Here is a 27,987-nt window from a genome sequence, read left to right on the forward strand (position 1 = left end):
TGACTGAGCCCGGCCGGGGGCCGCCCCTTTCCCTCCCCTCCCCTCCCCTTCCCGCTCCCCGCCCCGCCCCGCCCCGCCGCCTATCCCCCGGGACCGGCCGCGGGCCGCCCACACGGGACGCGGCCGCGGGCGGAAGCGGAGGCGCCGTGAGGCGAGGGCAGCGCTGGCGGGTGGGTGCCGCGCGGCAAGGGGGGGGCGCGTGACGCGGCCGTTAGCGGCCGTTGCCCCGCGCCCGGAGCAGCCAATCAGCGGGCGGGGAGGGGAGGGGAGGGCGGTTGGGCCGTTGGGCGGGCGCTGAGGGAGGCTGTGGCGCTGGAGGGGAGCTCAGCTTCCCGGGGAGACCTTGTGAGGTTTAGGGGAGAAGTTTGGCCGCAATACGATTCTTAAATGTGAGAGAGAACCAAAAGAAAGCCGCTTAGGTGTGGAAGATGAAGCGAAGCTACCAATCTCCTCACAAGTTAACGCTTCGGAGCGCTAATTGCTTCCCCTGCGTTGTGTGGACTGCATATATATTTTTTTTTCTTTTTTTTCTTTTTTTTAATCTTGGCTAACCTCCTGAGTATTTCATTTCACTGAACTTAATTTCTCATCCTTCCCTGCATCCCTTTCCATTTTAGAGAGTTGTAAACCTTCTGCTTCGACTTCAGGTTTATTTAGCTGTGTCTGTGTTAACTTCAGGCAATTAACTTCCTCGTTTTTGGCTTTAGGGCTTTCTAATTTTCTAGTGCTGTAACTTTCGCTGTCCTTCGAGAATACGAAGGCAGCAACTTGTATAGAGCTTAACTTGCAGAGACGCAACTAGGAATATCAATCCGTACAACCCGTTGTCATGTCAGACCACATGAAGAGTGGACCTGTCTTTTTATGCTTTCTAGGTTAGCGTTTAAGCACTCAGTCAACCTGCAGAAGCAATTTCCTGACAATTAAAATTGTTCATAGCGTGACATAGGCCATTAAGAAAGGCTTCAGGTTTAGCATATCTGAATGGGCTTATTTCCAATTTTCTTTTCCCCTCCCCTTAAGAAATGCTTTAAGAACCTAGACTGCCTTTAAACCCTATGTATTCTCAGCCAGCACTGATCTCCTCTCTCCCTGTATGTGAGGTCCAAGTTACGTTACAATGAATGTGTCTTGTTAGCCAAGCGTATTACAGCATTCTGTTGCCATCAATAAGTAAAATTAAGCAGAACAAATACCTCAAAAGCTGAACTGTCAAGGGTGCTTACGTGTTAAAGAAATTAACTTCCAATGCGTTGCTTATGTCTGAGAACCCACATGCTATTGCCAATGAATATTAAGAAGTTCATGTCTGTGGTACAAGAACTTCATTTTGCTTGGATTCTTGTTGCCTGTTCATTCCTCGCTTTCCAAGTTACTGTGATGTTCTCCGTCAACTTTGCAAACAAGTTTCTTTGATTCTGTTCAAGAGGTTAAGGCTACGGGAATATTGAACAAAGCTTTGCTCGATTGCAGAAGAGAATGTGTCACATCAATACGTGTCATGTTGTTTGATCCTTACAGTTTTTCTTTCAGTGCCTTCTTTACATGTGTGGTCAGATTCAGGGTAGAAATGTTGCTCTGAATACTTGGTTTCCTGCAGTATCTGCTTTTTATCCTTTAGAAGGGATGTCAGTTCATGAAGGTGAAGGTGTCAGTTCATGGTTTCCTTAGCTGATTTCCAACTTGGAAGGCTAGGTGCCTCCGGAGAGTGCAGAGCACAAACCAGGTCTGTTTTTGCACCAGACATCCTGCTGTCTCTCCCACCCACTGTTTTGCTGAATGCAGCCTCTTCGCTGGAAAAGTGGTGTCTGGCGTTGGCATTAGTCCTGCTCTGAGCAGGAGGCTGGGCTTGGTGACCTTCAAAGCTTCCTTCCAACCAACCTTCCTCTGATCCTGCCTATATGTTTTCGTGACTCCCATGATAGTTTGTAACCTAACTGTCTGTTTCAAAAGATTTTATTTCTCCAAGGGACTTGCGTCTGACTGCTGATGTAACCCTATTTTTCCCTCTTCTGCTGTTTATATGGTTGTGTTTGTTGTTCTTAGGGAACTTGAGGGAAGCGAGAGGTTAGGTGACTGCCTGATTTCTGTCTTGAGTTTGTGAGTGTAGGTACAAGTACAAAGGTGCAGTCAGGAGGGTGTACTGGAGTGAAATAAGGGAATAATAAATTTATTATGATATTAGGATATTTATTATATATTAGGATTATGTTGTGGCATTCACCTTCTGGTACTAGCTCTGGTTCGCTTTTGCTCACTGATGGATTATCCAAAATATTTGTCTGTGTAACTATAAACAGCATTATAGCAAAAATATACCTGATTTCATTGTAGTTTGAATGTCATCACTTTTTTTGGAGCAATGTACTTTTTTTTTTTTCCTTCTAACTCATGTCCTGTTTTATGTTTCTCATGTTGTAGAAGAATATGCTCCTTGGGCTTAAATCTGGTCAAATACTTTCATAATTCTTGCTGTAGGTAGAATTCAGTCTGAAGCTTGCATGACACTTTCAGTGACATGAACTGCTTGAGCAGAGAACGCTTGTCATGATAAGATGCATTTTTTATACGAACAGATTCTACCTTTTTTGCATCTTGTAGAGTATATTTTTCTCATGCTTCTGACAAAGAGGGTGAGTATTAGAAAGATAATTAAATAGGGGCCAGAGTGAATGTATGAATGTAATGTTACTGAGTTTGCAGATATAATACCTTCATTCTCTCTCTTTCTCTCTGTCTCTTGTGCGCTTAATAGCTTTTTTTCCTTCAGGAGCAGAACGATTAAAGCAGTAGTAAATTACTGTCCTTAAATCAAGTCTGTAGCTATTTAGAATTCTCTGTTCTTTTTCACTCGAAAAGTTTAATTACGTTTTATGGACCATGTCAAAAATGGCTCTCTTTTCCCCAATTCCGAACACCAGGTAATGCTAAAGAAGGACAGACTTTACCGAGGCAATATAACGTTCTATTGATTTACCATTACGGTGTTTTTCAAGAATGCCTTTTACATTAAGATTTTGGCCATTTTCATTTCTTTTCTGTGTTTGTCAGCTATTTGCTTTTAACATCTCAAGAAAAGCACGCCAAATATCATTGTCACTCCTGATTTCTCTGTCTCACTCTCCCTGGAATTACCTGCACAACAGCTTTTTTCCTGCAGCGTTTTGTCTGTAATTGCTGGTGACCTTTACTAACAGCTGAAGTTACCCATGTATTACTGCCTTTCTGACAGCAGTTCTTGCCCACGTGGAATCGTATTTTCTCATCCCTTCCCTAAAGCATTGCCTTTCCCACTGTTACCTGTGTGCTTCCAGTCTAACTAGAGGGGACATCATGCCGTGTGCACCACCCTTCAGCTGTGGGAGGCTTTCTGCATTAGCACAGTGTTGCAATTCTAAACATGTGTGTCATCAATTAATAGCAGAGTAATTGCAAGTCACTCTGTCATCTTTCCCTCCACTCATCTTGTTTGGTCTGATAAGAGCCCCACGACTTTTTGTCATAGTATAAATAAGGCTGAAAGGGACCTCAAGAGTCTCTAGTCCAACCTCCTGTTCGAAGAAGGGTCCCCAGTGTGGGCATGCCAGGCTGTTCAGGGCTTCATCCGATGTGTCTTTAAAACCTGAAGGGATGGAGGCTGCACAACCTCCCTGGGCAGCTTGCTGCAATGCTTGTCAGTCTTTGTTGTGAAATCCTTTTCCTTGAATCACGTCAGGGCCTTTCTTGTGCCAGTCTATGCCTGTTGTTCCTCAAACCCACTGTAACCTCCTCAAATGTGTGGGAAGGCTGCTGCTAGGTCATCCTGGAGCCACCTCTTTTCCAAGAGATGAACACGCCCAGTTTCCTGAGCCTCTTTACAAGGCAGTGCTCACCTCCCACCTGTCTTGGTGGCTCTCCCCTGAACTCACAGCAGTTTATCAGTACCTCCCTTGTGCTGGGGGGCACAAAGCAGATGCAGTACTGCAGATGTGGTCTAGTCAGTGTCAAGAAAAGCACTTGTGCTTGCTGCCTTTCGTGCTTCTGTAGTCCAGCAAGGTGTATCCATGAGTCAGGGAAGATAAGATACCATCACTGGCACGCCAGAGGAAGCATGGATCCCAGCCAGCATCACCCAGGTTGACACGCTGCACTTCCAGCCAAGCTCTGGCTCTCCAGTGACATTCAGGAGTTTGGATTTACTGCTAGTAAGGAAGGAGACATCGATGTTCACTTCTCACCACCTTTAAAACTCTCAGCGCATGTATTTTCCATGAGTCTCAAGAATGCCTGTTGGCATTATGGTACTTTCTGGTAACACTATCAAGGGCAGTTCAAATAGTGTTTTGGCGTGATATAAAAGCCAGCTCTTTTCTACCAAACATTTGTTTCTGATCTAGGCACAGGCTTCCATGATTCCTCTCTTGGATCTCTATACCCTGGATATCTGGCTGTAGCTCCATCTGCATCACCAGGACTACTTCTCAACATATCTAGTAAAATACATCACTTGTTATATTTTGCCTTCTGGTAGACAGACCAGTTTGTACAGCACTTGAATTATATACACAGGGTTTATTGTTTCTGCTGACAATTCTGGTAAGAATTGTATGCTTGTATCTCACCAGCACTTCCTCCTTCAAAATGGATCTTGGCAGTGTGTAGAGAGTATGTTACTACTTCTGATTTGCAAGGTGGTTTTAATCTGATCAGGTTTTGCCTCCCCCACTTCAGGAGCTGAAATATTTTTGGTGTAGGCTTAATTTGATGTGCTGAGACTACTCCTGTTGAATCTGCAGCTTTCCTAACAGTGTTTTAAAAAAATAAAAATAAAAGTCAAGCATGTATATACATGTAAGTCTCTGCAGAATTGGAATATGAATCCAAATCCATAATAAAACTATCTTGACATTACCAACGTTAGTATTTATCCATATATGGATACCATATATGTTCTTTTATATTTTTTTTCCCATAAATAACATCGTTTGGTTTTACTGGGTCCTATGGGATTCAAAACAGTGCCTTTCTTAGGTTCTGCAGCCCACAGTCCTTGTATTACACAGTGCTGCTAGAAGGCTGGTATTTTCAAGTATGTAGGTTGAACAGCTCAGCCATTGCCATTCGGTTTTGGAAGAGCACTCACTTTGTGATTGCATCCTTCATGATGTCTGCTGGTGACGACAGTTTAGGTTTATTTTAAACTGTTTTAAAGGATGGAACTCGTTTTTAGTTAATTTTTTCCTCATATATATTTCTGGATGTTAACATATAGAATATGTAGAAGCATGAAGCAAAAGCTGGTTTTAATTGAACTTGGGGTTTCGGTGTACCAGAAACTCCAAAACTTGACAATGCAATATAGAAGCAAATTATTCAGGAGAGCTTCAGCATCAAACCATTCCTACGGGCACTATAAAGTGAGATTTATTTACCCAGCCTTAATTATCTACTACTTCAGGTGCAAGACTTGCATTTGAAATGTGAGTTTCATTTGTAGCTGATGGTGATGTAAAGAGACGTGAGCTGAATCCCTCAACTCTTAAAGCCTAAGTGACCAGCATAGATTCCTGACTTTAGAGTATTAAACTTAAATGCAAGGAATACTACTCTCTGGTTAATAAGAACTTCTCAACCCCATTCTTTCTGAGTTCTTTTAAACCGAACCCAAGGTTTTGTTGTTTAATTGCATATGTGGATACTGAAATTTAGTGTTAAAATCAGGGTGTGATCATGATCATGTCTTGTCCACAGTGAGATATTATTTTCTTTCACTCTCAGATTTCAAGATACAGCCCAAAAAATGGATTCTATCCGCTCTGACTTCTGTAGTAGGAGTTTTGTTGTTGCTTGGATCTCAGAATTGTGTGAATTTCTCTAGAAATCAAAGGCAACAGGTTATATTATTTCCCATCAGGAGAAGTACAGCCCACATATATAGTAATTGGACTGAAAGCTAGCATGAAAGTAGAAATAAACCAATTTTGCTCAAAACATTGCTGAGAAAAATAATATTGGAAGTGCGATTGTAAGTAGTAAGTGAGAAATAAGGGTCTTGTTTTGTTTCTGTGTTGGAAGAATGGTGGCTGTGGTGGCTTTGAATGACATTTAGATGTGCTGACAAGTGTTTCGTGTTAGTCGTGATATGAGACTAAGGCCATGCCAGAATTTCATTAGCTAATAGCTTCATTAGAAGAAATTAGGGGTTACTTTAATTTATAAGGAAATGTCAGATAGGCCAAAGTACATAAAGGGCCCTGGTTCAAGTTGTAATTCTCTTGTCTTTAATTCCTTTTTAATTCTTTAACAATTTTTGTCTTTTTAAAACTAATATAACTAACTGCATGACCTGCAATTCGCTGTGGGTGCTGTAATAGGACATTTCGGATTCTGGTAGCACATAGCGTGCTTTGAGCTCGATGGCAAGTGTTTAAGGCTGTTAATGGTTGGTCTAGCAGCTTTGTTGTGATTCTTAAACAAGAATTTAAGAAGTCAATTGGTATCGCAAGAACACAAGTTTGCAAATTCAAGTGGTTTGCAAGTCTAGAAGTGTGACTGGATGATATTGACCAGTAAAGAACCTGATTCTGTCAACATCTTTACAGGTTTCCACTGAAGTGATATTTATTTTACTGGATATTGGCTCCTTCATTAGGACCTCTATAATTTTAGCTTTTAAGACACGATGTAATTGCCCTCCCCTCTGCTGTCCATCTCCATGCTGCTAAGCACCAGCCTTCTGATTTACCTTTTGTGTAACTCCTGCCTCATTTTTGGTGATGACATTCTGCTGGCCTCCAGCTTTTGCTTCTTTTCCTGTGCTAAATGGGTTATGGAGCTATGCACCGGCAATAGTATGTTGAATGAGTGCCAGAATATGTTCTCTTGTTTAGATTTATCCAACCCAGCTCACCTGGAACAAGAAGTTGTTGCGTAGTGAGGCAGCAGGTTCTTGGCAGTGTTACCGTCTGGAAGAAACAGGAATCTCGTGGTGGTCGTGAAAAGCTCATGGAAAAGGAAGAGGGATGTAAGGAGGCTTGAGAAAGGCCTAAATAGTGTAAGCATCCATAGTAATAACTTGCAGATTAAATTATTGTGGTGCTGGGTGTTTGTCACAGAGATTGGATCTATGTTGGGAATAGGATTTGAGTTCAGAGTGGAATCGTTACTGGAATATGTGGGTGGCAAAACTGAAGGCAACTGACAGATTTAAGCAATAGCACTTGGGCACGACACATCATTGGATGAGATGATTATCAGAGGAAACAAAAGAAATGACTTACCACGGTTGTCAGCTGAGATGTGATGAGCTGAGATGGTCTTGGACTCCTAGATAGCAGTAGGAGAAGGTTGTAGGTATAAGGTTTCTTTATTCCCCTGACTGCATGCCTGAGCGGGTGATAGTGCCAGCACAAGGGGGAGAACACGGATATGAGTCTCCTTTTTTTAGTGTCAGCACAATCTTGGCCTTGAGTTATTCTTCAAACAACTTATTTGGGGCAAAAGAAAGACTCTAAAGAGAATGTGACAACCTTACAGAGAGTTAGCAAAGTGAAGTGAAAAGAGATTTCCACCCAGAGATTACTAGATGGAAAATAGAATCTTGCAGTTAATGTCTGCATTTATATACGTTCAAGAGTGTATATCAATTTCTATTGATTTTCTTTGAGGCAGTATTTACTGGAGCCAACAAAATTGAGATTTTCTGTAGAATGAGCAAGTAAGGATCCGAGCTCAGTGTTGCATAATATTTTTGCCGACAGGGGATGGAGTGTGGCAACATGTACTTTGAAAGCAGAGCTTTAAAAATACATCACCTTGCACTGTGCTGTTGTCTACAGCACTGCTCTGTGTCGTGCTGCACGTGAGGTGTGGAGATAATGTTCAGTAAATATTATGTTTGGATGTGGGAATAGGAGAATAAGTAAATTAAATTTAGATGGCATTGCACAGAGCTAAGTCTGCACTGTATTAGGAAAATGTATAAATACCTGAGAAGCTATACGAATGAGAGAAATGTTTTGACACAATTTATGGAGTGGAGCCCCAGGCTTAATTTTGCCTTAGCTGAAAATTACGTAGGGAATAAATCCCAGCAGGACATTTATCATACACATACACGTTTCGCACATCAAACCACCAACCTGCTCCAAGGCTGCAGTGCTTGCTGTGATGTAGTTCAAATACACCAGCTAGGAAAACTTTCAGAATATGAATCCAGCCACTGGCCAAATCTTTCTGAAGCTCATTTCAGACATGAAAAATAACATAAAGTTATATGCTTATGAACTTCGGCCAGTTGGGAAGAGTGTCTTTGGGGAAGGTGATATGAAGGACTCAAAAAGAAAGGAATCTTTTGACTTCTGTGAACTGTGTAAGTAACAAGACTTGTTCTCTTAATCATTGTCTTTAACAGGAGTGCAATTCAAGAGAGACTGAGCATAAAAGAAGGGCAGTTAAGAAACAGTTAAGAGATTAAAATATACTTTAAGTTAATGATTTATTTCTTTTGATTAAACTCTCCTAGGGCACTGGACTATATTCCATGTTTGTAGTTCCAGACATAATAAAGTTCTTAGTAATGTGATTATTTAAAGTTAGGTAAAGCTTCAGAAAACCTGCTTAACAGAAACAAAACATCTTGGAGAAGAAAAATAGGTGCAGGAAAAAGAAAAGGTTTTTGGTGTTTTCCCATCTTTCTAGTATGGTGCTTCATCATGAGATACACTTGCTGGCTGTTTTTTCCTCCCCCTTTTATTCTTGTTTACATATACCTTTACTTATCGTGTTGAAATATCAAGAAATGTAGGTCAAAATATATCTGAATCCATCTGCTCATCTAGTCTGTTATTTTACTGCTAGGAGACACTAGATCTTTTAGCAAGTATGCTTAATGACAATTTACTACATTAACGGGTGGCACCAAGTATCTTTAACGTTGTACCTGATTAATTTCTACACAAGTTCTTTTTCCAATTTCTCTGTATCAAAACAATGACTTAATCTCTTTAATTTGTCCAACTTTAGTCTATATTGTCTTACATGTAACTTTGGTTTCAGCATTTTTGTATGTGAAAACCCAATTAGGATCTATCATTTAGCTGCCTTTATCAAAAGCCATATTATCATCACAGTCACAATGAATATAAGAAATATTTATTCAACAGTTCTTCATCATTCAGCTTTGAATATTGCTAGCTATCACAGAATACCAAAAGGTATTATCGTTATATTTTTGATGTAAGAACTTTAAACTCACTTTTTGTTTGTCTGTCATATGATTTAGAGCATAAAGTTTGTGACTGGCCTTTAAATTTTGTGTTCATCATTGTTCTATGTTCATAATTGTTCATTATGTTTTAATTTTAAATTTGTCTTTTTGTGGCTGACCTTCAATGTTGATGCAACCTAATTGTAAACAGGGTTCTTCAGAGTGGTGCAGCAGACACATGACCTGGTAGATCTGATATCAGAAGAGAGGAGCAGATGATACTGCCTTCAGGATAATTTGCCTTTCATGACTCTGCCAGATCAGGTGATTTGGTCTTGCATTGAACAGGTCAAACAAAAAATAATCTCTTGGGCTAATTTTCAAGACTGTATATGGGGAGGATTGTTTCTTTGACATTCCTTCCACCCTGCTCTACATCGCTCTGTTAGCCCACCGAGAACACCAGCCCAACCACGTTTTATCACCTGGCTTTTTGTTCTAGGTAGTAGTGATGCTTTAGGAGTGTGTTTAGGAAAAAGTGATGGGAAATATTTTCAGTGACAGTGGAGCAGACAGTCTTAAGACTATTTCTGATAAGAGATCGAATCATTAAACTTCTCAGTAATCTTGTAGTTTTGTGATCTGTAAAAACTCAGCAGTGTGCTAATAACAGCATGCACAATTACTATTTGCTTCAGTATCTCTTCTTGGATCCCATCTTCTGATTATTTCTGTGTTGTGGGCAGAGCTGCTGCTGATGTAATTTGTGTAGCACAATATAATTGCTTACTTAATTTTCTTTTCTTTCTAAGAAATGTCCATGGAAATAAATGTATGTGCAAACTGTTCTTGTGCGTCTAGAAGACTAACATCAGCAGTTGCCCCATTGACAGCTTGGAGGAAGCCTGCAGGAGGGTATAGATTTTCAGTTAATTTCTTCAGTTAATCAGTATCAGGGATTTACTTCACCACTTCCTTGCTAACAATAGAGCAAATAAAACATTTTGCCTATGAGCCAAATATTGTTTATATTTTTAAAATCTCTAATAGCAAGTATTTCAGAACTTCTTGTGATTAAAATGTCATATCTGTGATCTGAGAACAGTAGTGTTTGAGAAGAAAAGTAGATAAAATTAAGACGTTTGGTTTTAGATGCAAATTTATAACAGCTTTTATGCTCAGTATGCAAAATGGGATGGCTGTCATGCAGGCTCTGAAGGATGAAAGTCTGCGTTGCTTTTTACTAGAGGAGCAGAAGCCTCCAGCAGGGAATGGCAGTAGTGAACTTTCCAGCTGTTCTAGCTGTGGTGGTGGAGTCCTGGGTCCTTTACTTTGCCTTCTGTCAGTGCTTTATCAGGCCAGAGATGGGTAACTGTGCCATAGGTACACATGATGCAACCAAGAGCAGCTTCAGGATTTAGAACAGTCTTTCAGTGCACCATCTCCTAGAAAGCAGAAAAATTAGATTTGTGCCCTCTACTTGGAGAGCTCTAATCCGTGTCTCCTTGGAACATTTGATCTTGCTGTAACTTGGCCTTTTGAAGCTGCATCAAAGCACAGAAGGCAGGATCCATGGGGTCAAAAAGCATTCGATGTAGAACTTCAGAATTATATCTGCGAGTATATTTGGTAGGAGACATGTGGAATGGGTGGGAAGCCAATGTTTTGTTCTCTCTTTTCAAAGCTATTGCTATTTGGAAAAAAACTCCAAGTAATTGCATAGTGTACTGTCTCTAAACAGGTTAAGAGCAGGATGTAGAAATCTTTTCTTGAGGTGGCAGTAGAAGGGATCTAATGACTGGACCACAGAATTAGGCTCTTTCTGTTCTTCTGCGATCTCCATAAACCTAGCATTCTTTTCCATGCGTAGCATATGAATTAACCTGCTGTTTATCTTCTCTCTTTTAAAGGAGAGCTAAGAGATTGCCTAATCCACTTCCTTGGCAAAGGGCAAGTTTAGCAGTAATACTGTTGTTTCTGACAGAGATTTGACTAACCTGCTTGATAGTTGATAGCCCTTCTAGATAGTCTAGGCTCTTCCTAGGCACTGCTTACCAGGAGGTAGATTAGTCTTTAGTTCTAGTGTCTCTATTTGGAATGTAAGCTCGCTGGCTCTACTGTAAAAGTGGATGTGGAACGAAGCTTTCTGCCTTTTCTCTTATGGCATGCTTTGATACAATTAAAGGCATGACCCTATTTGCTCTGAAGGATATGATCACAGTACGGTGTTCCCTGCTGCCGCCGCCTCATGATTTCTTGGGCTATGATTGTCCTCTCTCTTCTTTCTGTCCAACTGATCCCATTCTTAAAAACTGTGGTGCCCAAAGCTGCACGTACTACTCTGTGACCGGGTCAGAGTTGGAGTTTCTATTCATGTACCTTCCTAATGATACACTTGTTTGTATATAAACACTAGGGTATTTTTTTCCAAGAGTACCACATTGTTGACTCATGCTGAGTTCATGATCATTATAACTGCCAAATCTCTTAATACGGAGCTGCTGTTAAGCTAATATTTCCCCAGATTTTGTTTACGCAGTTGAGTATTCCTGGCTAATCTTAGAACTCAGCACTGACCTTACTTGAATTGCTGCTGCAGAGGCTTGCGAGGCACAAGATTAGCTTTGTGCATTGTGGCATCACTTGCATTTTTCATGTCAGTCAGTATTTTCATTACTAGTATTTCCCTGCTACTTGAATGAGTGTAACAAATGTTGTGCTTATTTCTAACCTACGTGCCAACAGTTCTTGTTAAATTATGTTTTTTTCTGGCTTGCTTATGAGAATAGCTTGAGTAACAGCGCCAAAAATTCTACAAAGGTCAAGATAAAAAACTACCATAGAAGAAGACAGATTGGTTTTCAGCATCCACGCATCTTACCACCTGTGGAAGAAGGAAACTAACTTTGTATATGTTCTAAATATTTATTTTTATTACTGGAAGGTCCACATCCCTTCTTTCTTCCACAGAAATTCATGTCGGAAATAGTGGGTGGCTCCATCCAACTGCTGTCTCCTAGGTCTGTCTTGGCAGCCTTTTTCCTATCAGCTTGTATGGTCACCAAAAGCTTGTATGTTTGGAAGAAAAGAGCTCCCAAAGACCTGATTGTTAAATTATTTTGCTCTTTTCAAAAGGGGTGAGGAGTTGTAAAACAATTAACACTGGTTTGTTTCACAGAAAGCTTTATCTCTCCTTTTTTTTTTTTTTTTTTTTCCCTTTCTGAAATGCTGAAGAAGCTGAAGAAGAAGCAGAGTTATTATATTAAATAAGTCATGCATGTAAAACTTGTCTAACTCCATTAGTCCACCAGACCTAGGTAGTCTCTTTTAAAAATTATTTGTTTATGTTAACATCTGTTAATTGGGAGAAAAGCTCTTTTTTTTATTAATGATTCAGCATTCCTCTTCTCAGGGTTCAGCTTTTTTTCTGCTTTCCATGAATTTTTTTCCATCAGCATTTTGATTTGGAGATACTGTTCTCTTTTGATCCTGGTTTACTTAGGCTTGAATTGCTTGATTGCAGCATTCAAGGTTGTGTTGCTTTCTTTACTTCTTTGATGACTCAGCTGTCAAGTACTTGTCAGTTGAAAAGTAGTAAATGCCTCACTGGAGCACAAGGATCTCCTCCAAACGTTGTCTGCAGATCCTAGATAGGTGTTCACCTGAAAATTATTCCTCTGTCAGTGTTAATCTTTCTGTACCAGCTTTAAAATCCACAGTGGCAGGACTAACACCTGAATACCCACACCCATAGAAGTTCCTGTAAACTCAGCGAGAAAAATTATGGACAGACAATGCGAGTTCTGGAAAGTTTGTTGTAGAAAACTTATAATTAGTGGAAGGAAAGTGCCAGTTTTAATGTGTTTTTCAAAGTGAATTTGAAATATCTTGACCACATCTTGTGCAGTATTTCAATTTTCTGATAAAGAATTTTCTTCTGAAATAGAATCAAAATGTTCTGAAGGCTCTGAAGTATTCCATTCATTTGTTGTAATACAGTAATTTCGATCTTTGTATAACAAGCTTATGAGTCTTCTGAAAGTTCAGGATTCCTTTCTTTTTTTTTTTTTTATTGGAAAAGCTGTATTTAAAAAAAATGTAGCACAACTTTAATCGTGTATCAGTTGATCAAAATGCCAGCCCTAATTCTGCTTGGGTTTTGAAATAAGCATCAAAAGCTGAAAAAGCTTTCATTCTCTATGCCCATTATCTGACGTTTAGAGCGAATAAATGCATCTACTTTCATATTAAAACAATGAAGTATGGGGTTACTAATTGTGACTGTCTAGGCATTTTCCATGAATTTGTCATGTCTTTTATTGGCTCTGTCTTGCTGATAAAGTGGGAAGGAGGAGGGATTAAGATTAATTACATCTTCTCTGAGATTAATTTTTTTTATTTAGTATCTTGGAGAACCAGGGAGCTCCAAACAGTAACACCCCTCTCTGTCTATTCTTAGTGAAATCATCATGATAACTGATTAATACAGCTGTCCTAGGCTGGATAGAAAAGTAGTGATTAGCCTGTACAAAAATTGCTTGCAATTAACTAACTTCTGGTTTAGAAGAAATGACCACTTAAAGCCTTTTTGTAAAATAGGTGTGGGATTTGGCTTGCTCAGAATATGGGAATACGGAAGAATTTTTGCTTTGCTTCAGGTCTTTCTTCACCTTGACTAAGGGACAAAGGCTTTTAGAGACCTTGAGTTCATTTTTTAAATGACCCATTATGGTCAGTTAACTGATAATGTCTCATTTAGCCACTAAAACCATCTACGTGCATCATTTCCCTTGATTTCTATGGTTCCACTTTTATTTGAAGTATTTCTGCCTTAAAATCAAAGCGCACACAACTGCAGAGCATTGTAGAAATATACGGCGTTATTCTGGTGACACCAGGTGTTGAAAGTAAAAAATGTAATGCATTATGTATTCAGAAGCATGCCTGCGCTAATTGATGGTTATCTGGAAGTAAACAGTCAAGTAGGGAAGCTTTGTCATTTCGCAGTGATCTGTTTTAAAAGAAACGTTCACGTGTTGAAAATCAGAAGCAATGTGTTATTACTCGTCTTTTTAAGCCATATCAAAAAGACAACATGAAATTCTTGTATGATTTCTCTTCTTCCTGTGTCTTAGGTAATGCGCTGTTTTGTGATTTGCAGTGTGATCCAGTATAACTCTAGTTAATTAGATTATTTATTTTTCATAATTAGCATCACTAAGTGATTATTTGCTTAACACAGAAGTAAAATTAATTGAGATTTCCAAAGGTCCCTAGATGCCTGCTGTCAAATCTGGGATAGATTTGTTCAGAATAATAACGTTACTATGCTTGAGGATTTTAAGCTGCCATAGATTGCTATGCTACATGATATTCAGCAGGGCAGTGGCATTGGGAAGACAGAGACTGACTTGTTCAAGAACAGAAATAGAATTCCTTACTGTCAAGCTGGACCCAGCAGTTGCTTAAGAATAATTGGTATCTTTTCAGCAGTGTAGAGATAATGCTTAACTTTAAATTTTTTCAATTAACTGTAACTGAAGTCAAAAAATATGATACTTGCCTAATATGTAAAATCAGCTTTCCATTGTGAAGTATATTAGATCTGGAAGCGAATGAGTGTTCACCCAGAACTACTTCTTGAAGCTCCCAGACCTAGGTCTAAGTAGGCTGCTACTTAGACCTCCTGGGCCAAGACCTTTCAGGGGAAGCCACCCATTTTTAAAAGTGTGGTGCTGAATTCTTCATGGTATTTAGTGGAGGTTCATTTGTTTAGTCATAAAATGAAAACCTGTTCCTTGGATCAAGCCAGATAATGGATCAAGCATCAATAGCCTTCACAGCTCAAGTTTTCTAAGAAAAGTTGTTAGAACGTAGTCTTGCTGGAGATGAGCTTCTGATGGAGACAGGTGGGTAAATGGCAAATTTTACGACTGTGGGAGAAGCTTTTAAGAAATGTGTTCAGCTCTGTTTTCCTTTTATGAATGAAGAAAATGATCAAAGCTCAGGTTTATGAAGTGGGTTGAAGGCATACAGGAACGATGATGTTGGTGTATTCATAGTCAGAGGAAAGAATGGCTTTCTGCAAAAGCATGTGAAGGAGCCGGAATGCCTTTTGGGAGCACCAAGCCATCTCATCTACCTGTAAAGTGGGGCAGAAAATTCGAATCTGCCCCTCTTGGCTTCAAATGAAATGCATATGTAGAGACACATTTTTGGTCTGATTTTAAATGGTGCAAGTATCTTGTCTGTTTATAAATTTAATGTTTATGATAGACTTTTTCTGGTGTAATGTAGTGCAAGGTACCTTCACAGTGTCACAGAAGCAGTTGCCTGTTTTCTGTGAATCAGCTGCCAGAGTCAGTGAATCAAATGAACCTCTCTTACTGATTAAGCTTATGCAGAATCTGAGAATTTCATTCAAAACTTTAGAAAAGATTAGTTTTTGTATTAAGCCTTTTTTTTAAAAAAAAATCTCTTCTAGTGAATGTCTATTTTGCCTAATAATCCACTGTGGCAAAGCTCTAATGGAGCTGGCAATGATGGGGAAAATCAACAGATAACTTTCCTTTATTAAAAAAAAATATAGGTTTTCTCTTCCTTATGTACACGCATAAATTGTCTGATGTATGTGCAGATTATACCTGGATAAGGGCCTTGCATAACACAGACTACAACATGAATAAATTCAGCCAAACAAACCTGTCTATAATGATCCATACTCTATGGATCATCATTGGTGTCACCTTTGTGACCACATGGCTATGCTCCATGCTGCAGGATTGACATTTCCTAGAAGTTCCTTACATGCTGTCCACAGCATCACTTGTACATGGTGTTCAACTGAGTGACTTCTATTCTGAGCTGAGCTGACCTGAGAACAGCCTGGCATCTTTGTGTCTCAGGTGAGACTTCATCACGTTATTGCTACCACTTGAGTTGAAGTTGGCTCTCGGAATCTGAGAGGTGATCAGAAACCGAGGTCAGATGGGTTGCCTCACAGGCTGGTGAAGGCATCACCAGAAGCAAATCCAGAAAGTTTCTGACCCCATGGCATGCAGAAACTCTTCACTCAGAAGCATAAAGTCATAGGACTTGCCTTTCCTATCCTGCTCACCCTATTCACTGACACTGCAATTGGAAAAAGTAAAGTATGAGGAAGTGAATTGGTGGGTACTCTGCTACTGGGACCTATCTGGAAAGGTGAGATCCCAATACAGCAGAGAATAAAGCAATAATTATCAATTGTTGTCTCATTTCCAAAGCAAAGCATGGAAAAGGACAAACGGGGTTTCCATTATCACTTCTGTCTCAGGTTCCACTGCACAGGCAGTGGATACTAATTTGGCAGGTACCCTTTTCAGGCTGAAATCTGTGCAACTCCCTTTGGTCTGCTCTGTTGACTACTAATGCAGCCAGTTTTGCTGTGATCATTACTAATTATTTTGTCCCATATCTGAGGTATGCAAGGAGGCTGTTGTGAGAAATTAAAGCTCATCTGAGGATATGCTAGTTTATACTGGAGGCTTAAAACACTTTTGCTTGGGATCTGCTCCAGTCCACAGCTGGCTACATCTTAAGCCCTTGCCTGAGGCATTCAGCACTTGCTCCAGCCTGTTATACTGTGATATTTCCTTGTCTGCCCTCCATGCTTCTTTCCCCAACACTAAGTCTAGGTCTGATGGAGAGATGTAGTCAGGCACTCTCTGAGATATTTGTATGCCTTAAGGTATGAGGTTTTTTTTTTTCCGATACATGCCTAAAGTAACTTTGAAGGCTTATGTCCCTAGAATGTTTTTTTTAAACACCCCTACCCACACTAAAAAAAAAAAAAAAAAAAGCTTTTTCAGCTACTTTGTGCTGTCATTGCAGATGAAAAACATGTGGTTTGTACAAGTACGATCCTTCTCAAAATTACTTGGTGTTGGAAAATATGAAACACACTTTCGGCGCGTGGGACCGAACAGTCATTAAATGCAGACATCTGCAACTGCAGAAAAAGAAGTAATAAACGTTTGCTGTAAGATAACTTGCACAACTGTATGAAGAATGCATGTATGAAGAGCAACAGCCTGCTTTTGCAAGCCAAAGCCATTTCAGCCCTTTTTATTTTTAACCCTGATAACAAAGTAATAAAATTGAATGATTGAGGAAACGAGTAACTTTCCAGTCTTCACACTTGTGCCTTTCACTGGTGTTTCTGAGTGTGGATGAGGTCTCTTGCGTGCAGTTTTCTAAACAAGTTTTTGCCAATACCTTTGTGGTGCCTCCTGTGTTTCTCTGAAATACTTCTTTGTTTGTCCTGCCCTCTTTACAACAGTGTCGTGTTGGTGGCTTGCTCAGGTGTCTGTTGTAGCTGATGGGGATGCTGCCTGTGCTGGTGCAGTTATTTCTGTCCAACATCAGTGTGTTTATTCATGTGAGAAGAGGAAAATCTCTGATGAAAGGGAATGGCTGTAAAATGACCATGTGAATTTCTGAGGACTGCAAAACATACGTGATTTTTCTCGAGTATTTTCTCCCAGTCTACAGCTTGGCTTTGTTCTGTAGCCATTGTGCAACTGACCAAAGTACAGTGTCTTGCTTCGTTGCTTTCAACTGCTGAGTCCCCACTTTATATCAGAAGTTCTTGTCAGTGCTTCTTAAGCTTGTGTTTCTGCACTTTGTATCATTTAAAGTCATCTTACTTCGATTATGCACTTCATTGGACGTCTAATATGCCCATGGCATAAATCACTCCTCCTCAGGATGCATCATGCACGGATCTGATGGGCACACAACTGCTTGCTGCAGCAGGGCCACTAACAAATAAAATAGCATCAGTTCCCAAGGAATATGACCAGAAGTTTCTCTGTGCTGATTACTTCTATTTTAATGTAGGCCGCTGTAATCTTCCCTTAAGAAACTCCTTATTCATATACAACTCTTCCCTATGGCTTGCTCCGGAGCTATTTTCGTTGCATATTAAATTAAATACTTTGTTGTACTCCAGGCCCATTGTGTTAGCCTTGCCTAAGGAGGAAGCAGGTTGTTTTAATGACACTAGTCTGGCTTTTTTTACTTTCAAAACCACATTGAATATTATTCGCCTTCTCATTTACTTCCACTACTTGGTTCTGTCCTCCTTCCTTCATCAAGTTAGTAACTGAAATTCCTTCTCAAAGGTCACTGAAAAGAGGCCGCACAGCATGTATAAAACTGCTTTCATCTGTATAAATATTTTATTTGTAAATAATTCTGTCTCGTATACTTGTCTGTATAATTCAGATGAATATTATATATTGTTTTCTATTACAGCCAGAACTCTGGTTTAAGATGCCTTTGGTTAAGGCTTCTTTCTAGGGATCCTGGATGTTGCCAAGAAGACCTACAGTTAGAATAAATTCTACATGCCATAGTAAAACTAAAATAGCGTTGCTTTTTCTTTTTGCAATTGCAAAGATATATCTCAGTAGGAACACCATGTCAGGTAATTATTTCCATCAGTATTTCTTGTGAGCCTCTTGTGGTTCCAGGAGAAGATTTAAGAACTTCTATAGCTGGTTTTGCTGATTCTCCAGTAAATACAGACCTGTGTTAAATTTTGCATCAGACTACAAAACTTTTTTCTGCATCAAGAGACCACATCAATCCTTACCTGAAAGTCAAGGTTTCATTCAACACATCCTTACAGGACACAAATTGGTAATTTCTTTTCTTCTTGCTTGTCTTTGATTCTACCAGCCAGGATATTTGAGGTTCTGGTCACTACATCTTCTGGATCTGAAAGCAGTTGCTCCAGTGCCTTGCTACAAGCCATTTCAGGCTTTTTGGATGCCCCCAGAATATATATTTGTTTCTTCCATGTAGCAGATAGCACACCAATAATTTTTTTTGCTTTTAGATAAAGATGCTTTCGCAGTTGATGAAGAAAGAGACAAGGTATGTTTCAGATTTCACTGCAAGATTTTGCAAGTGTTTCTTAGAGAACAAAAAATCAAGATCAGGGAAGTTGAAATAACTCATTGGTTTTCTTTTCATGATGATCTGTGACTTTTTATCTTTTTTTATTGTAAACTTAGTACTAGTTTCTAAACAGAAGTGATATACCTCAGTGGGACTGAAGTAATTACAGACATCTGCTCATGGTTCTCTGTAGTTTCCATGTGGGGATCTGTTTTGTTTTGTTTTGCCTTTTAGTGTACTAGAAAATGATGGAAAAGATTTATTACTAAGATAGGGATTAGCTCTTTATTTTTGACTTGTAAAAGGTCTTTTTATTAAATAAAACTACCTGATATGCATACCTTATCAAAGAAAGGCTTGCATATTTAATTAATTAGGCAAGTAAAATAATGGCAGTTAGTGAATTAATCTGATTTGCTTCATTTCCAATATCTCATGTGCTAAATATTACGCTTCTCCACAAATCTGATTCATGGACTGAAAGGAATAAAGCCTCCTTTCTCTCTTAAAAAACAAAACAACATTCATAACCTATTTCTTAGCCTTAAAAAACTTGACCTGAATAAATTAAATAAAGTGAAGGGAAAATATTTCTGTATATAACAGAAGGAGGATCTGCTGAATATTTTTTTTCCTCATTTTCCAATGTCTGTACAGTGACTGTCTCCAGATCAGTGGTCTGACTTGCTTCAGAGCTTTATTAGCCAGCCAGTAATTTTACAATTCCACTTTATTAATATCATAATCCTCCAGCTTTCCATGTGTGCATGCTCAGTAACCTCATCCGCGCTCCTCCAAATGTCAAGAAGGGCCTCTCCTTCTTCTGCTGCAAGTTAGTGGCAAACGTACACTCACGTTGATACATTTTCATTTATATCTTCTGTGAGCGTGCCTATACCATGTTATCCGTGACCCTGCTTCAGAACAAGCATGCTTGGCCATCACCCCACGCTGTCCGTACCCTTCCTGGCTGAGTTTTTAAACTAGTGTCTGCATTTAACTCTGGTGGTTCCTCCGGTACAGCTGGTTTTAATCTTTCTCTCTCCTGTTTTGTGGGCCACTGATATTTTCCAAGAAAAGCACGGTTCTCCATAGAAATTTTATGTACATACATAAATGCTATAAAAGTGTATGAATTACCTTTCCTTGGCCCTTAAAAGTCGCCCATCATTTCCCAAGGAATCATAGCCAGAAAAAGCAGCGTGTCAGGGTTTCCTTAAGTTTCATTTCTACCAAGTTAGTTGGTTTGTGTTTCAGTAACTGGCCTACACTGGTACAGGTAGGTGCTTTCCAGGATAAAAAAACAAGCTGAGTACTACGTGCCCCTATTCCTCCAGCTGCCAGGCCAGGACCTCTTGCTGCCATCTCGCCCTCATCAGCCTCATCATGAGGCCTGAGGTGGCACCACCCGGATGCTAGCAGAACTCACTACATGCCACCTGGGCAGGTGGAGGCTCTCAGCATCCTTCCCACAGGGCCAACGGGAAGGTGTACAAAGGCCTCCAGAGCAGCCGGCTCCTGCTGCAGGAGGCCACGGCCGCTGAACGCTGCTTGAAAGCCTCCTTTCCAAGTCGAGCCACATCCCTGAGGGACGAGGGGAAGGAAACCTCCGAAGAGCAGATTTGGCTGTGCCGTGACCAGCCGGGCATCTCTCTGCTCCTTACAAAGCATTATTGTGCAGTGGCTTCCCCGTCCCGTTCCAGCACTGCTTTGTGGCAAGGCACCTTGCGATCTAGCACAGACCTGATCTTTTCCCCCTTCCATTTTTCTCTCTCCATCTTTTCAGCACAGAAAAATATGTTCCCATGCTTAGGTACTCAGAGTGTTTGCTGCGTTTCGCAGGCTGAGATGCTCTTCCCGATCCAAAACAACTAACTGAACATTCTGGGCATTGGCATGTAAATCAGTGTGCTGACCTCGCTGGGAAAACCCGTCCCAGCTTCAGACTGTATTCTGAGCCTCAGGATGTCGGCGGTTTGAATCAAGGCGGTATGCCCTGCATGTCAATGACAGAAACCACTTCAAATTCACTGTGGTGTTTGAAACCGTACAGGGAGCACAGCTAGCATAATGGGGCTGGGCTATCAGAAATCGTTCTCTACATTTTTTTTTTCCCATAATGGTGATCTGGTGTTTAAAGTAAATGTTCTTTTTCTTTCCTCTGTCTCCTTTTGAATAGATGTAACAGCTTAAGCCTCCGTGTCAGGGGGGTGGTTTGACACCAATGGGTAGGTAAGCACGACCATGCCACTCTCTCTCGCTCTCCCTCCTCAACAGAACAGGGGGAGAAAAATACGATGGAAATGCTGGGACTTCAGGACTTTTGCAAAAGTGGCTGTGCAAGTTTGCAGGAGAAGTCTTGTATGGACCGTGACAGTCACTGCCTCTGGGTTGGAAAGCTTCTGGGCCACAAGTCTGTAACCCAAGCACTGTCTTTGTGTCCTGTGCTTAGCTCTTGATGAGGAATCTGTTGACCACTATCGCATATGGGATACGTGGCTCATTTTTGTTGTGACTTGTGGTCATTCTTATGTCCCATGTTTTTATAGAGAGCTGTTTGTTCGTGTACGTGGAAGACCAATGGTCCCTTCTGTAAAACCTTTACCTCTATTTGTAGGCGATATGCAGGAGCCCTGAGAGCTCCTGTTCAACCTTAGCAACTTCCAGTTGTTTGGTCTGTGCCCCAAAATAACAGCTGTGGACTCCTTTTCTCCGTGCTCCGCCCTGAGCTCAGTTTAACTACTTCTACAAGTGTATGAGTTGTGGTGTCAAAAACTTGATATAATAAGCTGTTAGAGGCTTATATAATTATAATATTATTACTTAATAATAATGCTATGACAAAACAGTCAATAATACTGATCTAATATCATGGGTGTGCAACTATTTTTTTTTTTACCAACACAGTTTGTCCACCTCCGTTGACTTTCCGTTGTCTTCATGCTCCTTTTCTCATCTTCCTTACGTGCTTCCAGTCCCCTCCTGTCTCTGCACTTTAACATTTAGCAGATTAAATGGCCTAAAAATGCATCCGGCATGTTTTTGCAGTGTGTCCCGGCATCCTTTTGTGTGTGGTGGCTTTAGCCGATTGCCATTTGGAGCCCTCTTTTACTTTGGGAATGAGCTCTTCCAGTAACAGTAAATACATATAATGAGGTTTCTCTATGAAATAGGGCTGAAAGTGACTGGAAACAGTTTCAAACAGATAAAAAGCAAATGTTTGCCCTGGTGCCGAATCGGTGCGAGGAATTAGAGCAGCGGTGTGATTGCTGCCTGTCAGGAGGGAGGGCTTCTGTGCTCTGGCTCCCGGTGCCAAACATCAGGATACCCAAGCTTAAGTGCGTGCGTATTTGTTGGTTTGGGGATATAAGCTGTCCGAGGGGTGAAAGGAAAAATCTCGGTGAAGTGCCGTCCCAGGTAGTGCCTGGTAGTGTCCAACGTGGCATTGGTTACCATAATACCGTTGTTTGTTTTCACAAAGCAGCACCTCAGAGTTTCTGAGCGAGCGACTGCTGCGAGGAGACCGTAACCTCTGGATTTCAAAGGAGCCATCGTTTCGCTGCTGCCTCTGTGGTTAATGTAAGAAAGGTGTCTTGCCATAAACTTTTCCGAGGCATTCAGCAAGGTTGGAAAGGGGTCGGCCCGGGCAGGAAGCCCTTGTCTGTGCTATAAAGAAAATAGCAAGTAACAAAATGAAAGCATCAAAGGACCAACAGGATGCAGTCCCATGAGTCCTCTCTGGCATGTTAGTCCTGCTTGAAAGTTAGCATTGAGTGAAGAGTGACCTTAAAACTCGCTTCATTCAAACAGACTGGGCTCAAGTTTAAAGTTCAAGGCATTTTGTTTTTTCACCTGTTTCCTACAGTTTTAAGAAACTTCTGAAGAATTAATGTGTAACTATATCTGGTCACTGAGCCAGCGCTAAGCATTTTTCTCAAGGGAAAATAATGTTACTGTATGGAGGGAGAGAAATGGATACTTTCTGAGCTGCAAGGAAAAGCCTCAGCAAAACAAAACCCGAACCCACCGCTGCCGCAATCACAAAGGGCCCAGGAGCCAGCCTGACGCACGGAGCGCTGCTCACTTCGTTTTTGGAAGAAGCTGGTAGGACCCGATCATCATCTGAGTCACAGAGGTTGTGCCACCCCTGCTTTTATCTGAACCCAGCAGCACCTTCTGCCTTCTCCATCCTAAAGCATCCAGAAAACTTCATTTTCTGATCTTTGCCTCTCACCCAGCGAAGGGAGCAGCAACAGAGCCCACGAGCGGGTCGGCCGGTTGCCTTTCCTAGCTGGAGGAGACGACACGGATCTCATTCGTGTTCCCCCACGTCATTAAATTTTAATGATCCCAGCATGAATATTGCATGAAAGTACTTTCTGAATGGGGTTGTTTAGCCCTGGCAGCTAATACTCAGCGTAAAGTCTGATTTTTATTTCCTTTTTTTTTTTTCCCCCTCTAAGGTAGCTCAGTAGAGGGCTGAAGTGTCAAACCGGATTAAGTGAGAAAAGGCAACTTTTCATTGGCACTGTAGGTTATCCGTTGAAGCGATGCCGTCTGGAGCTCTTTTCAGCTGCTCAGTGGAAGTCTGTGAAATGACCCTCAAATAAAATTCTGCTCTTTACTCTCCTTGCCACAAGGTGGCCAAAAATGGTTTGAAAGCACAGATATGAGTGCTGGGAATTATGCTGGTGCCTGGAGCAGCCTGCCCAGAACTCAGTACGCAGCGTGGCGGAGATTGAATTTATTACACAGAAAATTATATAAATTTTATTTATCAGGAGCTGCGTTCAGAAAATGTTTCTACCAACTCTTCATTTCACTCACTTCCCAGCTCGGGCTCAGTTTTGTTTTTTAAACTAAACGAAAAGTCAGTGTGATCAGCTTATCCCAAGCAGATGACAGGAAGATTCGTGACCGTGAAGGGGCGAGGGAAGTTCAGCCTCCAGCCTTCTCCTGAAGCCACAACGGTGGAAGTGCTGCGAATTTGAGGCTCGGAAGGCACCAACTCTGCACGGACCGGGACTGAGACTTCCAGTTCCTACTCAGTCTCCGTGTAGCCTGCCTGGTGAATTCATGCACTTAAATGTTGGCACAGGAACACTTATCCAAACCTGGGCTAGTGAGTTTTGTTGTTGCTGCTGTTGAGTTTTGTGGGACCAGCACTTTTTTTCATGCCAGGTGCATTCCCGTAAATCCCTCTGAAGGGAACGTTTCCAAGCAGCCGGACGCTGCGCAGTCAGAAACGTGCGCTTCATTTTCGCCAGTTTCAGGAGTTGTCTCACTTTTCCCCGAAAACTTTTCGGAAGCTTATCTTCAGATATACAGTAGGGAGAGATCTTTAGTTTAATGGAAATGAAGCATATCTTTTCCCTACAGATGCACTGCTTGCCATTGAGCTTTTTATGTGTGTTTTACATTCAGCTTTTTATTTTTTAAGTTATTAACTCTGACAAGTAACCTCTTGGTTGTGAACAATTTAATTCACAACTCATTTTTCTGATTCAAAGTGAACACGAGTGCCCTAATCCCCTAATGGGAATTAATTGCATGTTTCAGTGCTTAACTCTGATCCTTTCTCAATCCCCACTGGGACAAGTTTCTTCCTGAAAGATCTGTGTTTGTTATTCAAAACACAATCTGAAAGGTAATGATTTTTCTTATAGAAGGGAGTCAGACCAACTGAATATTAATGTCCTTTTTATTGTGAGGGAATGAGCTGCATCCAAAAAAACTCATTTATGTCATCAAGGATAAATTACCCTGAAGTATATCTGATAAAATACAGGGGAGGAGAAGTGGTGTAGTCTTTTTCCTGAATTGAAAGCTGTTTGCCAGTAAATAAAGGCACACACCACTTTTTTTTTTTTTTTTTTTACTGAGAAACTGTATTCTGTTAGAGAAAAACTGTTTATTCACCAAGGGAGGAATTGCTTTGCTACTGGTTAAGAGGCTTGCTTATTTTAAATGACACTCCTCCAGGCCAGTGCCATACCATTTTTGATAGCCTAACTATCTAGCAATTTATTAAAGTAAGACTAAATAGCTGAAAACACATTAATTTTCTTCTTCCGGTTGTTTTTTTATTATTTTTTTTCGAACTTCGAATGTTGTTTAATAACAAATGGAGCTGCATGTGCTCCTCTGGTGGGCAGTGGCTGGCTGCCCTGGTGGGTGATGCTGAGGCAGGCTCTGAGCAGGTACTGACTGAGGGCAAATTCAGGAAAAACTTCATTTGCCCTGCAGAAAGAAGGGAGAATGAAGAGGGCAGAGTGTGAAAAATAGATGAGGACCTATGAAAGTATGATTATTTTTTTCCTGTCTTTCAGGAAGGCCAGTCTTCTACCCAATTCAAACCAGTTTTGAGTGTTTTATGCTGCTAGATCAATGTTGAACAAAATTGTTCAGGGGCTGTTTTTGAGATGGCTGGCACATGTAGCGGCCACAGGCAGAGGTGGCTTGTGGCCCTTTGGGGTACCTGAAAAGGACTTGGGGATGTGTCTGACCTGGCCTTTCTGCCAGCAGCCATCATTTAGTTTTGGTAGCACTGAAATACGGGATGCCCCCTCACCCACAAGATGGGTGAGGGCACTTGTGCCGACACCATCCCCTGGCCTGGCCTCGTCAAGTCAGCCCGTGAGGTTTGTCAGCTGGGAGTCATTCAAAGCACCGAGGAGAAATTGGTATTTGTTCCTCCCTTCCCCTGGATGGGTGAGACAAGCGTGTCCTTGTGCTTGTGACAGCAGCTTGGCAGCCCAGCCTGGCTCTGGGGGTGACCCCGGCAGCCTCCCCAGCTCCCGCTGGGCGATGCTGGTGTCTGGCGGCCTCATTCACCGCAGCCAGTGGCGGGACCGCAGGCCCAGGGCTGTGGGAGCCCTCAGTGTGTCCCCAAAAGGCCTCACCAGCAGGTTAAGCCCAACCTGCTCCCCTGCCAGGCCACCTGGTTGGGCAGCACGGGTTTCTCAGGCCTGGGGTTCAAGGCTTTGCATTCCCCTCCACAGACAGCAGCTGCTTTTCCTCCCTGACAAGCGGGGGGGAAATCACCCCGTGGCTTCACCCCTGCAAGTTTTAACAGGTGGGATTGACCACAGCTACTTTACCTTAAATGCGGTAGAGTGATATAGTAAGGTGTTTGAACCTGTTTTGTTTTGCTTTGTTTTAGGGTGTGCTAATTGGAGCTTGTTCCCATCGCTGGGATGGCTCCCTGGGTACCTTTAGGTATGTTACTGAGCGTGGCACCGTCCTCACTGCATGCAGCATGGCTCCAGTATAATCACGAGAGAGGGGGGGAAAAAAAATAAAGGCTTGAAGCTTTTACTCTGTCTCAGCGCTGTGTTGGCTGCTGTCGTGGCATCCTTGGAGAAACAATGGGATGCCATTTGATTACAGCAAAGAACTGCAAGAGGGACTCCCCCCTGCTCTCTGTCTCGCTACGGTGTTTGACTGAAAAGTTTAAGGACCAATTTGAATTTAGCACGATTTTTTAAAATGAGATCAATTTTGCATGTGCCCAAACAGCCTCGCACGTACACCCCATCTCGGCGTGCATGCATTCCTTTGGTCCGTGCTGCACTTTCAGCTGGCCACGTGTGTAACGTCCACCTTTTTGTCTTCCTGCTGCTTTTGCAGGTACGATGGCTCGTGTCTTCGTGTACGGCACGCTTAAGAAGGGCCAGCCCAACTACAAGCACATGATAAACACCGCCAAGGGGATAGCGAAATACCAAGGAAGGGGCCGCACCGTGGAGAAGTACCCTCTGGTGATCGCAGGGAAATACAACATCCCTTTCATGCTGAACATCCCGGGCACGGGGCACCACGTGGCCGGGGAGATTTACACCGTGGACGACCAGATGCTGCAGTTCCTCGACGAGTTCGAAGGCTGCCCAGACATGTACCAGCGCACGACGATGAGAATCGAGGTGGTGGAGTGGGAAGGGAAAAGCAGCGCGGCTGGGAGCAGCGTGATGGAGTGCTTTGTGTACAGCACGACCACCTACCAGCCCGAGTGGGTCCAGCTGCCCTACCATGACAATTACGATTCCTCCGGGACTCACGGCCTCTCCTACGTGCTGCGTGAGAGCAGGGATTAAGCCAGCGCAGCCCCGCCGAAGGCGCAGTAGCACGGTAGCACCTTCCAGGAAACCCGTAATGCCCTTGTATTAAAACCCGAGATCTCTTGTAACCTCCCAAACCTGGGCGCGTTGGCTCTAGCGTGTCGTAGGCCTGGAGGCTGGCACGCAGCCCCGGCTAGGCACAGCCTGCTGCCCCCACTAACACAGCCTAACTGGTTTCGCATGACGCCTGAACCAAGCGTATCTGTCTGCGCGCACCCCTCTGGGGGTTTGGGTTTTATCCTCCACCACCCCCAGCCTCGCCTCAAGTACGGGGCTGAGGTGAGTGAAAGGCAGATGAACACACTAACTCCTTCTTACCAGAATTGATAAATTTATCACGTGTGTTCTCCAAGGCAGGCGGCGAAATAATGATGCTGTTGCACTAATAGCTACAACTGATTTTTAAAAATTTTATCTGCAAACAAAGTAAAACACACCTCGCATTTAATATTGCTTTGTGTGTGGTAGGCTACTGAATGTAAACAACCTGGGCAAACAAATGTGTCTTGGGAGAGAAATGACCATACCGATAGCCTGCACTTCAAGGAAAACCTGAAATTGCTGTAGAAATAGAGGGGAGAGAATTTAACAATGACTATTCCTACTCTGTGATGCAATGTTTTCTGAACTGGAGATGATTATTTTTAAAACGTGTTTAGTTTTATGAGAAGAGATATTAAAGAAATATTAAATATTAAAGAGAATTACATTTCAAGTCGTATTTTTAATTTAACATCC

The 27,987-nt window shown here is 41.7% G+C and overlaps 1 protein-coding gene across 4 annotated transcripts; it reads left to right on the forward strand.

The window, feature by feature from the left end:
• The first annotated feature begins 16 nt into the window (after positions 1-16).
• Positions 17-27,958, forward strand: GGACT (gamma-glutamylamine cyclotransferase). 4 transcript variants are annotated; one of them, XM_027443687.3, is made up of 3 exons: positions 74-170; positions 26,295-26,350; positions 26,762-27,958. In XM_027443687.3, exons 2-3 carry the CDS (start codon positions 26,329-26,331, stop codon positions 27,223-27,225), a joined length of 486 nt encoding a protein of 161 aa, XP_027299488.1. In that variant the 5' UTR covers positions 74-170; positions 26,295-26,328; the 3' UTR covers positions 27,226-27,958. The 4 variants fall into 4 exon arrangements, with proteins under 4 accessions (XP_027299498.1, XP_027299488.1, XP_027299506.1 ...); XM_027443705.3 differs by lacking the exon at positions 26,295-26,350 and adding an exon at positions 19,071-19,108 and having other exon boundaries at positions 122-170; XM_038173438.2 differs by lacking the exon at positions 74-170 and adding an exon at positions 19,093-19,108.
• The last annotated feature ends 29 nt before the right edge of the window (positions 27,959-27,987 follow it).

The sequence above is a fragment of the Anas platyrhynchos genome, chromosome 1, assembly GCF_047663525.1.
Source record: "Anas platyrhynchos isolate ZD024472 breed Pekin duck chromosome 1, IASCAAS_PekinDuck_T2T, whole genome shotgun sequence".
In the NCBI taxonomy this organism is placed as follows: Eukaryota; Metazoa; Chordata; class Aves; order Anseriformes; family Anatidae; genus Anas; species Anas platyrhynchos.

Bases quoted from the DNA above. Each gene is read 5' to 3' on its own strand.
- GGACT (XM_027443687.3), top strand. From the start codon at position 26,329: ATGGCTCCCTGGGTACCTTTAG. The intron at 26,351-26,761 runs GTATGTTACTGA...CTGCTTTTGCAG, and splicing joins GGCTCCCTGGGTACCTTTAG to GTACGATGGCTCGTGTCTTC.